The following is a 13,983-nucleotide window of genomic DNA, read 5'->3' as shown; positions in this document are numbered from 1 at the left end:
TGAGATTCTATGTCTATAAATATTATCCATGTGTATGCTGTGTGGTTGCTAGGCTGCCCCTCAGAGACTGAAATGCTGTGAGTGCTCTTTCTGTTTGCATACTGTTTGCATACTGCATATCTAGGCAATGTGAAATTTTGATTAATTTGTTTCTAGTATTTGCTATTATGAGGCATATCTTCCCTAGAGCGACTTTAGGTTTCTGTCTCATCCAAGCTGTGAAGATTGTGCATTTGATCTACTGGAAAGACTGATTTTCTTTCATGCTAAGTATTTACTATTAAAGCAGTACGCAGTGCCATGGTGGCCGCAGGGCAGGATTGTATACAACCCAGCATTAAACAGAGCTGACGTTTCATTTTTACACTAATATTGAATACCCACAGCATAGTATGCAGCCTTACAGTCATCCAGACAGAGAACCTGAGAAGTTAAGTATTATAATAAATATCCCCTGTCTTGCAACATAAAACAAAAGCTTTGATGTGGAGCTGCAATTCACAAGGGGGCTGGTATCACACATTGCAACCTAAGCCAATTTTTTTTGAAACTTTAAACACAAATGTTGGAACACTAAATCCTTGTTTTAGGATCCTGTGCTGAGGAGACCTTCTTTTTTTAGCACTTCTCAGCATCCTCCATCCCTGAACTGTTACTACATAACATTAGGTGCTGGAATTGTATTTACTGTTTTAATTTAATGCCTTCATAGTGTCGTAGTAATTGCCCAAGGACTCATTGGTGTAGGATATAGCTGAGATGCTCAGCTGTGATCAGATTAGGCTTTAATTGAATTCAATGGAAGAAATGAGGCAGCTGTTAAGACAATTCATTGCTCATCTTCCTTCCCTGAACCATCCTTACATCCCATGTGAAGTACTACTGGATATTTTCTACATGTTCTGCTGTTGTAAATTTGATTCTATCCCCAACCACATCTCTTCCTAGATATTGTAACGAAGGAAGAGTTCTTAAGGAAGCAAAGGACGGAGACTGTCATCTTCAGCAGAGAAAAGAATCTGAACACATACGAATGTATTGTACCTGCCAACATTGAGGCTGTCACTGCCAAGGTGCTCCCAGTCCTCTGTGTCCCTTCCCTGGGCTCTCTGTGAACCTCTCTGCCATGTCTTGCATAAGAGACGGACCAATTTAAAGTTGCATGTTCGCTATCCTGCCCTCCTTCAATCTCAGATTTGTATTTATTCCCCCAAATGGCTTTTTATTTGTGCTCTTGTTTTCCTTTCCTTTCCCATCCTCAGCCATATTCTTTTATATTCTCCTTCATTCCCTGTGATGACCCACATAGATGCAGTTAAGTATCCTTTCATTTTCTGTACTCCATCCTTTAGTCATTTCCTTTTCATATCATAAGTATATATGAATACATGAGAGAGTGAGAGATACAAGAACCTAGACAAAGGAAAGGGAAGCCTGAAACCCAGACACAGGGGTGTACAGAAGAAAGATAACAATGCCCAAGACAGAGATCTGATGTCAAATAGAGTAGATTTGATGCACAGCATGGAAAAAAAAGGAGAATTAAAGTGATGGTTTTTTCTCTCACAAGTAGTTGCATCGGATGTTCTTTCTGAACAGAAAGCAAGCCTGTGTTTTGTGTCTCTATGTAAAACTGGTATTTTATCATACTTTTCATCTTTAGAACAATCCATTTCCATTTTAAACCTTTTTGGAAAGCTGTTAAGCTCAGCTGATATTTGACTGACTAGTTTTAAACCAGTAGGAGGAGCTGGACTTTAAATGTATTTGATTAAAAGGTTTTAAATCAGTACAATGGTAAATAGAGAGCTTTCTAAATGACCCCATAAGGGATAGATACCATTATCTTGAGATTCCACAGCAGTGAATTTCCTTTGTGACACTGTTATGACTTTGTTTTTAGAACAAGCATTGTCTCCTGGAAGCTGGAATAAGCTGCACAAAGGATTTAATCAAAGCCAAGATATATCCTATTGTTCTCTTTATAAGAGTCTCAGAGAAAAACATCAAGAGGTTCAGGTAACATATCAAACCTTTTGCATATTTGATATTCCGTCTTATTCAGTGAATGATTCTTGAGTCCAATAATGTTCTCACTGAGAGAAATAAAGAACCTCATCCCTCTCCATCTGGTACTTCTATGTGCACTATTTCCTCCCATGATTCCTCCCTGAAATCTTACAACCGGAGAAAGCAGGATTTCCCCAAGTCTGGCACTCTTTCACTGTCACTGGTGGCAATGAGCATTGTGGGAGGATGAGACCAAAGAAAATGTGGTTTTCTCCATGCTCAGCACTCCCACAGCATTTCTTAAGGTAATGCAAGCTGGAAGAGGAGAGCTCATAAACATTTGCACTCTCCCTCCATTCAATGCTCTTAAATTGTTTCCCCATAGCAAATATTTCTCCTTGGGGGCAGCATGAAGGTAAGGGGAGAGCATACCTGGAGTAGCTGCATTCTTCACTGCTTTTATTGCTTGTATGTAGTTAGGAGAAAATAAATTCTTGATGGAACAGCTGGGACTACAGGATTAACTTAGAATGCAGGACATTTATTTTTGATCTGCTCATTTGATCCAGGAAGCTGCTGCCGAAGCCAGAGGCTGAGGATGAGTTTTTACGGATGTGCCGCCTGAAGGAGAAAGAACTAGAAGCACTGCCTTGCCTTTATGCCTCTGTGGAGGCAGAGGCATGGAGCAGCATTGAGGATCTTATCCGGACAATAAAAGACAGGATCGGGGAAGAGCAGCGGAAAACCATTTGGATAGATGAGGATCAGCTATAAAAAGCCATAAGTAACATGGAGCTCTTTGGTGAGCAAATGACACATCCAGGTGGAGCAGGGGCTCACAGAATTCTTTGATGAGGTGCCCAGAGCTCACTCCTGTTTCACCCTTGCTGGCTGGGCACTTCCTGCTGGCAGGATGCATGTCTGGAATGGAACTGGAGCTGTGTTGAAGAGCCCATGTCTCAGATGCTGGGATCCAGGCTGTGGGACAGACCACAGCCACCACCACAATTTCTGATCCGCTGGCATTTCTTAAGGGACAGCACCTGTTTAACACATGAGGACAAAGACCTTGAGAGGGAGGTTGGGGTAATTTATTATGTTCAAAATACGGATTTCTTTTATCTCATTGAAAACTTCTGATGAGACCAAATAAGTGGAATCTAAAAGGGATAAGGCATGGGGATTGGGCTTCAGGATGTGGAATTGATATGTGCCCCACACCCCCCTGAAGTGAGAACATACCCAGCTGAGGAAGCTGGAGGCTGGTTGGGAGCAACAGCAGCACAACTGCTGATGGCCAGAGCAGCTCTGTCGCCCTGTTTCTCCACAGCCATTTTAATGAAAAGAGAAGAAAACAGCTATTCTTCCTGGCATTAACTAAAATGAAAATTTTCCCTTCCTTTTGAAACCCCAGTTTTATTTAACAGTTTTGCAGGTTTCCTTTGTAGTCCTGGCACTTACAGGAAAACAGACTTCACTGTCCCAGTGGTACATCAGATCTTTCCAGATCTGCCAACATTTCATTTAGTTTATCCCTGCCTCTGCATCATATTCATTTGTACATCTCTCAGTTTTTAACATTTTTTTACTCATGGAAAATACCGTGGTGCCTTCTCTGGACAACAGGTTTCTCTGTTTCTTCACTGAAATATTTTTCTATGACATCACTGCCTGCCAACATGCCTGCTGTCAACAGGAGGGACTATTCTGAGAAGAAGAAAAGAAGAATTTCATAAGCCAGTAATTTCTGTGAACCACTCAGTCCTTGACCTGTGTGCCGTGACTGACAGCAAGGAGACCGGCGAGCACCACGCTGTGCTGTGGCCAAGTGGGATAATGCACACTTCCAGAAGTGTGTATAGGGCTGAGGAGACCATGTCCCATTTTCAAAAGCACTTAAGTCCTCAGAGAGTTTAAGTTCCACTGTTCATGAGTGTGACTTGGACTCCTAAATCTCTTCAGTCTTTGAAACCTTTCCTCTCGACATTAGACGCTGTACTGAGATTGCCAAATTGATCCAATAAAACTGACCCGATAATAATGACTCGCGCAATTGCTGATCTGAAATGCAATAAAAATTGACCTACAGATAAAGAGTTGTGCATCCCATTGTCCTTAGATCTTTCTTTCCTTGCCATATCCCTCCATTTTAAGATGCATTTAATAACAAATTTACTTTTTGCTTCTGTGTTCATCCCCAGTCCCCCATCTTGGTGGTGTGGACTGATTTTTGCAGCAGGCAATAAAAAACCAATCAGAATCTAAATAAAATATCTGGTCTGGTTGCCTTCGTTAGATCAGCTGCTCCCTAGTCTTTGCAACAAACTTCTGCTGGGGGTGTCTCTCAGGTAGACTGGGTCAGTGTATGTTGGCTTGTGGGATTGCGCTTTTACTTGATGCTCTTTTTTCTTTTATGCTCTTCTCTTTTATGCACATCATTTTTTAACTAATGGAATCTTCAAGAAGTAATTTATGTCACTTTACATCTAATTGCTGCCGCTGTGTTTCTCAAGTTACTAATGTTTGAAAGAATGTTCATAGCTAGCACTTCTCAGAGAATAGCTTTTTACCTGCCCAGTGCCATCTGCTTGGACTGTGCAAGCAGGGGGAAACTTCCATGTGCAATCTCTTTACGAAAAGGACAGGCTACACACACAATTTTCAACTCCCTCCAGGGCAAGGACTAACAACCAGTTGGGGTATATATAGAACAAATTGGATGATCCTTCAGAGATCCTCTGTAGCTCAAGCAGAAATAAGAAAGCATCAGTTGGAAGAACTAAGCCTTTCAGGGGCATTTTGCATTCATTCCTAATGTCCTGATAATGCAACCTTGTGTAACAGCTGCCTGTGGTTTGTTCCTGCCCCTCTTGTGAAAGCTTTTGAGTCCGCAGCTGAGCAATGGGAGGAACTGCAGGAACATTTCTCAGCTGCTTCAGCAAAAAGTTCAGCCAGGTCAGCATCAGATGCCTCCAGGAGCCACCAGCTGACTGCTCACCGGACAGCGCGCGGAGGATGTCCGTGTGCCACTGGCTGTGCCACAGGGATCGCTACCATCTGCTAGAATGGCTGCAACAGATGGCTGGTGGGGCAGAGGGGATGGACTATCTCAGAATGCTGCTGTTGTTTCTGCAGTGATCTCCCCACAGCTTTATGTCTCTTTGCATGGACAAAGCTGCAGATGTGATTTGTCCCACTTCACTTTTGGCACAGGAAAGGCATATGCCAAACTCTGGAGGAGGTTCCTTTAGCAGTGAGCAGAGATACACCTCCAAAGAGCTGTATGTCTGGCTTACTGGAGGTGGCTATCTGAGGGTGAGATGGATTGCCCTCTGATCTGTCTGGGGTTTTCATAGACTACGGCAAGAAACGAGAGAATTAGCCTGGCCTTTAGCATTTAGCTCTTTGATCTGTAATTTAAGACAGCTAAACCACCTTATGGGAAAAGTGGAAGTAGAGATTGAGGCAGAGAACAAGAGATCTAATTATTTCTGTGAAACAAGAGAGGAATGGATACATGGAACAGGCTTTTCTTCTCACATCCAAGTGCATCTGTAAATTCCCAGCTCTGCAGACACTACAGGGCATTGTGGTTGCCTGCTCATGTGATGCAAAGCAACCAGACCCTGCACAGTGCAGTTCATGGCACAGCTGGGTGCTGTAGCCTGCATAACCCTCATCTCTCTGTGAGTCGGTGGAGAAGGACTGAAAACTCAGTTCCCTCTTGCCTTCTGGGTGTGAACTCCAAGAGCAGATCTGTAGCTGGAGTGGAGCTGCACAACAGCCACAGAGTAAAAGGGGCCACTGTCATTTACACTGGCTGGGAGATGCTTCTGCTCTGGAGCCAAGAGCTCTCCCTCTCAGCTGAAGGAAATTAACCCCTGCACCTTTTGAAAAACTGTTTCAGATCTTGAAAAGAGGCCATGGTTTTCCCTGAATGTCAGAGTGCTGGAATCAGTGTGGATTCCAAGTCCTGAACTGGCAGATTGGAGGTGCAGGCCTGGAATTTGGGCTGTAGATCGTTGCGGTATTTTCCATTCTGCTAAATCTCCTTTGTGAGGTATCACCTTAGGCCACATCCCTCCTCACATGCACATCCCATTTACACAAACCTGGGCTCAGCACAGACACAAAAGCCCACCAGGCATAGCCAGCTTCAGTAGGGATTGTGTGGTCAAAAAACTGGGAAGAACAATTCAGAAAACGAAGTGGGAATTGGAAATGTTGTAAATGTTCCTTGTAAATAGTGTCACAATGAAATCTCAAGCAGATTCTCCACCTGATCTCATCAAAGGGTTAGAATGGGACAAGTTTAATGTTGATTTGGTTGCTTCTGTATTTTAGACAGCACATGATATGAGGTTTGGGGGCAATAACTGGATTTGCAGGTACCCCCAAAATTCAGATACATTCTCTGAATCAGTCTAAAGAGGGAGACTCAAGCTGCAGACCTGAGTTGGAACTGGAGGCTGTGTTTGGACACCAGAGCTCAGGCCCAGCTGCTGTGTGTGGATCCCAGGTGTACATCCCTACCTAAGGTAAGCAGCATTCTCAGCACAACCCATTTTAAAATCATTCATGGTTTTTAATTGAGGTCTGGGAACATTTCACAGCAATTTGTATTTTAAGTTAGAAAGGAGGTAACAGAAAGCCCAAAATTGCCTTATGTTTGGTCTGCTGCTTCTGCTGTAAAAGGCGTAAAACATAGAATAATAAGTGCCTTTCAAAATGGGTTATTTGAAAACTAGTTCTTCTTGCCTTTAAGAGCTCACAAGAGCTTGTTGGAAAATTTTTCACATGCAGAATGTTTTTCTGAAAATGTCATTGAAAAATTGCCCACTAGAAAATGCAATTGGAAATTTTTTAACTTGTCCTGTTAGAAAATATGTTTTCATCTAAATCAAATGTCTGTGGAAATTCTTCCATTCTAACATTTCATTTTTTAAAAGTTTAAAGTATTTCAATAATACTGAAGCAGTCATTTTCAATATTTCACATACTTTCAATCTTTTATCTGAAGAAAATTTTGGCGTTAGTTTTTAATTTTTATAGTTGAAATAGTTTTAAAAGTCTACATTTAAACATTTGATTAGATTGAAACACTTGTATTTGATGTTTTTATACTACAAAATAATGGAAGTAATGGCTTACAGTTCTCACATGTGGTATTATGTCTGTGATCACAAGAGAAAAATCAAACTGAGTCTGGCTTTGCGTTTTGTTTAACTCTGCTGCTAAAATGATGTATTGTATAAGTCAGCATCATGCAGTTCAGCACATTGGGGAATTGTTGCAGGTAAAAATTTCATGCAAACTTTATGACACAGAATTGGATATTCCTTTGAATCAGAATTCTGGCTGAAGGCAAAGCTGTCAGTCAGGTCCGGCTGCAGCACAGACATCTCTGGCAGCACAATTTACAGGGGGGTAGGAACACACACAAAGCAGGCTTGTGCCTACAAACTTGAAGTGGAGATAGATGCCAAAGCTGGAAAAATGCCTGTAAACCTGTTAGAGATTTCTGTGTTCTTTGTGCCAAGCTATTTTCATGGCCCAGGGTTTGAGAGCTCAGTACAATGCTGAAGTCGGGCACTGCTGAGCCCTGGAGCTTCTCTCAGCTTCTTCAGCTCTGTCTGGGCTGGGCTGTCTAAGCAGCAGTTAAACTGTTCCCTGGAGACTGGAAAAGCAAGACACAAGAGTTTTGGGCTTCTGGGAGAGCAGCATTCTTGGATTTTGCAGTTATTTGTATTGTGTATTCCAAGTCATTCAGCCTTAAATCAGCTTAGACCGTGAAAATGTGCTCCCCTTTGGTGCAGTTTCCGTCTCCCTTGCTCTCGTTCAGCTCTGAGAATTGAACAGTATCTCAGAAAGAGACACACAATATCAAACAGGAGATCGTGATTCACTGCTTCTAAGTCACGTTGTCTCCCCCCCTTTCTCCTGCTTGCTCAGTTCCCAGAGTTGCTTGCTCTGCACCCTGTGTACCACAAGGGCTGATTTGGGGTGTGCAGCCCTGAGGTCCCTCACCAGAGCACCACAAGATTCAGGAACAGGTGTCAGTTGAAACTGTAATTCCAGGAAAACCTTATGCTTTTCCAGACTCCTCTGCAGAACAAAAAGGAGGCTCTCCCATGGATCCAAGGCCATGTGGCTTTTGGCTTTGGAGACCAAATCCAGTGTGAATTTTGGTTCAGGCACAGTGAATAGGGGCTCTTGAGCACTGGCAGCTTGGGTGGCAGTACAGTCAGTGCCTGGGACAGCCTCCTGGCACAGCAAGAGTTACAGTGACCCTGCTGTGCCAGTCCTGCCCACAGAGAACCTGCAGCAACTGGGCTGACCATTCTGTCCAACACTTTCCTGGGAAGAACACCTAATTCAGCCAAGGCACTGCTGAAAGCCTGTGGCATGTGATTTCCTCCATATCCTTCAGGCACTGCAGAATTCTGCCATGCTCCCAGGCATCACTTTTGATATCTCTGTAAAACTCTGTCTGACTCTCAGGGACAATCCCGGACCCAAACACTGAGGAATCTGTTCTCACAGACTTTTCATTGATTCCTTGTAAATTTTGAGGCTGCAGAAGCAAACAGAAGGCCTGGCATCCCTGCAGATTTCACCTGCAGAACTAATGCTTCTTTAAGAAGAAGGTGCTGTCACTGTATGGATGGAGCAGGTGACAGAGAACTGAGGGCACTTGTCCACATGGGCCAGTGACACGGCCTGGCTCCCCCCCTGGGCTGCACTGCTCTGTCTCAAGACTCTGGGTGAGGGGGTGATGCCATCTGGCAGCTGGATCAAGGGTTTGAGTGGGGCTTGCCTTAAGTGGTGAGATTTCTAGTTTGATTTGAGAACCCTACCAGTAAGCCAAGTTAGAACAACAGGAAGCTCATTCACTCTCCCTCCCCCACCTCCTCTTTTCTGTTCCTGTGCTGCAGAAATGTCTGATGTTCAGATCAGAGGCTCTCCAGGGTTAAATACACCATTAGTCACTGGAAAAAAGGAAAAAAAGACCTTTTAAAAGCAGATGGTAGATGATAGAGAACCTGTTTGAGAGTAACTATCTACAACAGCATGTCTGCTTCATCAGATATTAGCATCAAAAGCTGTCTGACAATTTAGCAACAAACAGCAATATTGATTTTCTTCCAAAGTGCAGATGCAGAAAGACAAAGATGGAGAGATGGCTCTTTCAGAGGATCCCCATTATGCCTGGGCAAAGACAAGGCAGGAAAAGACCTGCAGCCCCCAGTCCTATCATCAGGGCAGCAGCAGCCTGCAGGTGAGAGGTTCTGGGGGGAAACACAGGAGAGATACGCTGCAGCCTTGTCAGAAGCCTGTGCAGAACGGAGGGACACCACCCCAGGGATGAGGAACCAGGACTGGGGCCAGGACCAGGCTGCTCCCACCAGGGAAAATGGGAAGTAGAGCAAAGTAGTGGATCTGGGATGGAATGTGAAAGAGACATGGGATGTAGCTTGCTTCCCTTGCTGTTTTCAGAGGATATGTGAATTAATTGCTGCAATCTGAGCAGCAATAGCTACTACTCCACCTGTCTTTCCCTCAGATACAGCAGCCATCCTGACATTTCAGAGCACTACCAAAGTAACCATTTTAACACCGTAGCATTTGGAAAAATTCCACTTTAGAACTAAGATTTCTCCTTTATCCCCTGTCCCATTAATTTCTTTTTCCCATGTTGGTAGAAAAGCCTTCTCGTGGTCAGCAGTCAGCTCTTGGAACCATTCCTTGATGACAAGTGTTGGGTATATCCAGTTCTTCGGACAACAGATCCCTACTTCTGATTTAAATTCCCTGCAATCAGTGGTCTCACATCAATTATGTACACTGCTCCTCGTCTCTGTGTCTGAAATGTCAGTGAATCTGATAATTTTTGCTCACAGAGGTGGAGAACTAACAAGGATCTCTGGCACAGCCTGCAGTGATTGCATCTACCAAGGCTTAGCAAAACAGCAAGGAGACAGAAACCGGCACTGACACTTGCTGAAGTTCAACCCCCTGCTCAAACAGCAGCAGTCAGAGTAACTCCTAACAGAGTGCTCAGGAAGGCACCAGAGCACGTCAGGACACTGCTGAGGAAGGGCTGCACAAGGCAATCTCCAACCATGGTCATGGGAACATTTGGAAAGAACAGGAAAGAAATAAACACAGTAAGAAATAAAGAATAACTCATAATTAAACTGATTTACTCCTGGCAGAAATGGACACAATTCCATTAGCATGCAGTTCCGTCTAAATATGCGCCAGAAAGAAACTAAGCTGGATATCAACTCTGACCTAGTTGGAGTTCCCTACACTAACATTACTGTATTGTTAAAATACTGTTTTAAGAGCCAATTTTGGGCTGTTGCCTTCATTCTTGCACCCTAGAGAAAGCCAGTGGGGTAAACTTCTATTAAATGAATGTGAAAAATTGATGCCTGGTTCTAAGTGCACGTTTATAAATATAACATCAAATCCAGTGGCTTACAACGGCTCCTCTCCCAAAGAGCTCTGCCCTCTGAGCCTGTCCTGTGGTGGTCGTGGTTCCTCTGACCCAACCTCCTGGACCAGCCCAGCACCTTCCAAACACAACCTTACACTGGGAAGATTCAGCTTTGTCATTGTAGGCTGCCTGCAGCATTAGCTTCCCCATATCCTGGTGCTGAGGTGATTTGCTCATTATCAGATTGCTGTTTATTAATCAAAGCGGTAACAATGGGACGGAGGAGCTGGAATACAGCACAGACAGTGCTTCATTTGTTCCAATTGATTTTCCTATCACATTTTATTACTACTATTTACTTTGTATGCCTCGGGAAGATTGAACTGCACTGTGCAGTAGGGATAGGGATTTGAATTTCTCTTCTCTTTAGCCCTTTCTATTTCTGTGGTGATAGTCAGAACAGTGGGTTCTTCCAGCAACTAAGCCATGACCTTCTCTGCTATAAAACAGCATATGGAGATTTTGTGATAATGAGACTCCACCAGTGTGTGAAGTCCTGCAGGTGGAGTCCTAAGGAAATCCATGAGAATCATGGATACCGAGCACAAATTATCTCTCCAAGATGACACCTTACAAATGCTTAGCACTGGCCAGAACCACTGCTGGAGCTGAAGCAGATGGGAGGTACAGACTTGCAGAACAGGCACCTGTGCTTAGGCTGGAACGAGCAGGTTGTACCAGGGGGAGGTTTTGTCCTGCAGTAAAATTAATGGAGCTGATGGTGATTATGGGTTTTTTCCTGCTCCTTCCTATCTCTTCTCTAATGTCTTAGGTCACTGTTCACAAGCTGGATCTTGCAGTCTCCAGCCAGCACATCTAAGCCATGAGGGCAGAGCAGATGATTCCTGTCAGGAAGTCCGTGGTGCTTTATGGAAGCTGACGTGTGGGTCAGCAGGAAGACACAGGGTGGCACACGCTGTAAGATTACATTAATCGTCCCCTTGCCAGTAACAAGGCTCACTGAGAACCAAAAGCAACTTTAAAACTGACTGAAAAACTATCAAAATCTGTGGTGAAGCTCCTATTTTCAGCACAGCAGGGATTTCACTCTAGAGATTTATAAGTGTTTGAACTATATTTACTCTGAAATTGCCCCATTCAGTGAGTACAACAGGAAACTCATGGTTGGCTGCAACTGTAGGTGTCAGATGCAGTTGCGTGGGGAGGTGATGAGAATATATGTTCAACAAAGGCTTTGTTTTCTGCACTAATTTTAGAAGTAGCCTAGTTAAGGAGTGAGGAGGCAGCTCTCAGGTGGTAGCATGTGTCATTAATAAAGTTCAAAACACAAACCACAGTCAGTCAGCTGAGCTGAAAGTTTCCGTGGGCCCTTCACTGTTACTGGAAATGTGAGAGTCCTTCAGACAGGAATTTCTTTCTTATCACGAGTTTTGTCTTGCTGAGATGCTGTTTTGTAACTTGGGCAGAGTGGGTGAGTGTGTACATGTGCAAACACACATCTGTGTCACCACCCAGCAGAATGTGTCTATACAGACATGTGCAACATCATCCTTTTGGGAACATGTCACATGGCATTGGGGAGAATTGCTCCCTTTTTTTGATTTGGTTTTTTTTTTCTTTTTTTCCTAGCAGAACTGCTTCTTTTGTTCCACCAGCAGAAGCTTTGGGGTTTTAGAGCTGAGTTGTACGTCCTGGTCCCTCTCTGAAGCACATCCATGCACTTGTCACTGGGCCACCAGTGCCTGAGTGACTTGGACCTTGCCTGATGGCTCTCTATCCTCCTGCTGTCAACGACCTTGAGGTGCACCAAAAAATTATTTTCTCCCTGGTTGTTTTTTTTCAGCAGCAGTGGAGGTAATTGAATGATTGTAAAATAGGCCACTAGGCCAGTAGGGGTTAAGTGAAAATGAAAATAATGCCAGTGACGGAAACATTTTTTGGTCACACTTAAGGTCACAGTGAGAGAAAGGGTTAGGAAATATCAGCCTGAGAATTTAACATCACAAATGGCTTCTGCAGGCACAGCCTGAGAGTGAGGGGAGGGGGCGAGGAAGGAGGGAGGGGAATGGTGGTGGATTTAACCAGGACTGAGTTCAGACCCTGGGGCAGACTCACTTGAGCAGTATTGATCAGAGTGGAAACATTAAGCACCTCTGTTAATCTGGCACTGTTTCACTCGTGCTGCATTATTATTGTTATTAGAACCTGTGATTCACCGTGTCCAGCCTGGATCAAATTCAGCAGCTGTATTTCTCCAGATTATTTTTCAGTCTTCCTTAGTGAAGTGCAGTCTGGCAGCAGAAGTTTTACAGCTCTTTGAAGGAATGAGGTCTCCCTCCAGTGGTGGCAGGAAACAGCTTCGGCTCCCAACATCAATGAGGGCATGTGAGGCTGGGGAAATGAGCGTGCACCGCAAAACACTTCGATGGGAAATAATTTTTTGAAGCATTTTTGAAGACCTTTCACTATTAGCCACCCCTTCTTATAACATTTCTCCCAGTAGAACCCTCCCTGTATCTTTGAAAATCTCCTCCTGTCCAGCAAATCTTCTTTTAATACTACCCCTTTTAACAAAATAGTTTAATATATGCAAATACCACTGAATTCCCATTCAATTTGCATGTTTCACTGTTTGAGTAGTAATAGTTTCTATTGATGATAGTCAAGTTGCACATAAAATACTGGGTTGGATCCCATCACCCCATGGCATGAAGTAATACAGTGCTTCAGATATTTGCAGAAAAAAATCCCTTTGGATTAAGCTGTTTTCAGCTCAGAAGAGACATGTCCAAGCCCTGGTCACCTTGTAACAGAAAGCCATATGACACAAGTGCACTGGGGTGAAGAGATATTGATTTACCTTCTGTAAAATAAATGTAAAGTCAAAAGTCGGAGCATTTTTCACCACCTCTCCATACTCCACCTGATTGGTGTGACCCTGGCTGCAAGCCCCATGTCTCAGACCTTCCACAACCCATCCCACACCTTCCTAGTCATCCTCGAATTGCAGATTCATATTTTGAGTTGCAAAACTTGTGTGATCTGTGTCGTGAGCCACATGTGCTCTTTTATTCATCCATTTTGTGTTCCTCCACTCAAGTTCTCTGTTTTTCCTCTCTCTCCTCACATTTCCATATCTGAGACAAACTTCATAAACCACTTTTCTTAACCTCCCTAGGCCTTCCTGTAGCACCAGCAGAAAAGCTACAATATTAAAAAGGGTATTAAAATAGCAGAGTGATACCTCCAGAGTGATGGGAAGCAGCGAGAAACAGAATTCTATTGAAACCAGTATTTAATGTTAATTATGCTTTTCCTTCCAGTAGTGAATCACTCAGTGCTGAAATTGGAAGACTTGCTCAGAAAGAGTTCCATGGGATTATTTGATTAGAATATGTCAGTGGTGCTTGTGGTTACCATTCTCCTGATTTCATGCTAAAATAATGGGCAGTGATGGCTTGAGAATCAGCTAAAGATTCCCCTTTTTCTGAGCATTATAAATGGTTCAG

The 13,983-nt window shown here is 43.6% G+C and overlaps 1 protein-coding gene across 2 annotated transcripts in view; it reads left to right on the top strand.

Annotated features, from left to right (window-relative positions):
- The window catches only part of CARD11 (caspase recruitment domain family member 11), a 46,493-nt gene extending 42,439 nt beyond the window's left edge, over positions 1 to 4,054 (top strand). For both annotated transcript variants that reach the window (XM_032126166.1, XM_032126167.1), the window contains 3 exons: positions 949 to 1,073; positions 1,904 to 2,019; positions 2,580 to 4,054. In XM_032126166.1, the coding sequence (XP_031982057.1) occupies positions 949 to 1,073; positions 1,904 to 2,019; positions 2,580 to 2,784 (446 nt within the window). In that variant the 3' untranslated portion in view covers positions 2,785 to 4,054. The remainder of the gene's footprint in view (positions 1 to 948; positions 1,074 to 1,903; positions 2,020 to 2,579) is intronic.
- The last annotated feature ends 9,929 nt before the right edge of the window (positions 4,055 to 13,983 follow it).

The sequence above is a fragment of the Corvus moneduloides genome, chromosome 16 (genome assembly GCF_009650955.1).
Source record: "Corvus moneduloides isolate bCorMon1 chromosome 16, bCorMon1.pri, whole genome shotgun sequence".
NCBI lineage: Eukaryota > Metazoa > Chordata > Aves > Passeriformes > Corvidae > Corvus > Corvus moneduloides.
The sequence above is the reverse complement of the archived record's forward strand: the minus strand, read 5'-3'. Positions and strand labels throughout refer to the sequence as shown.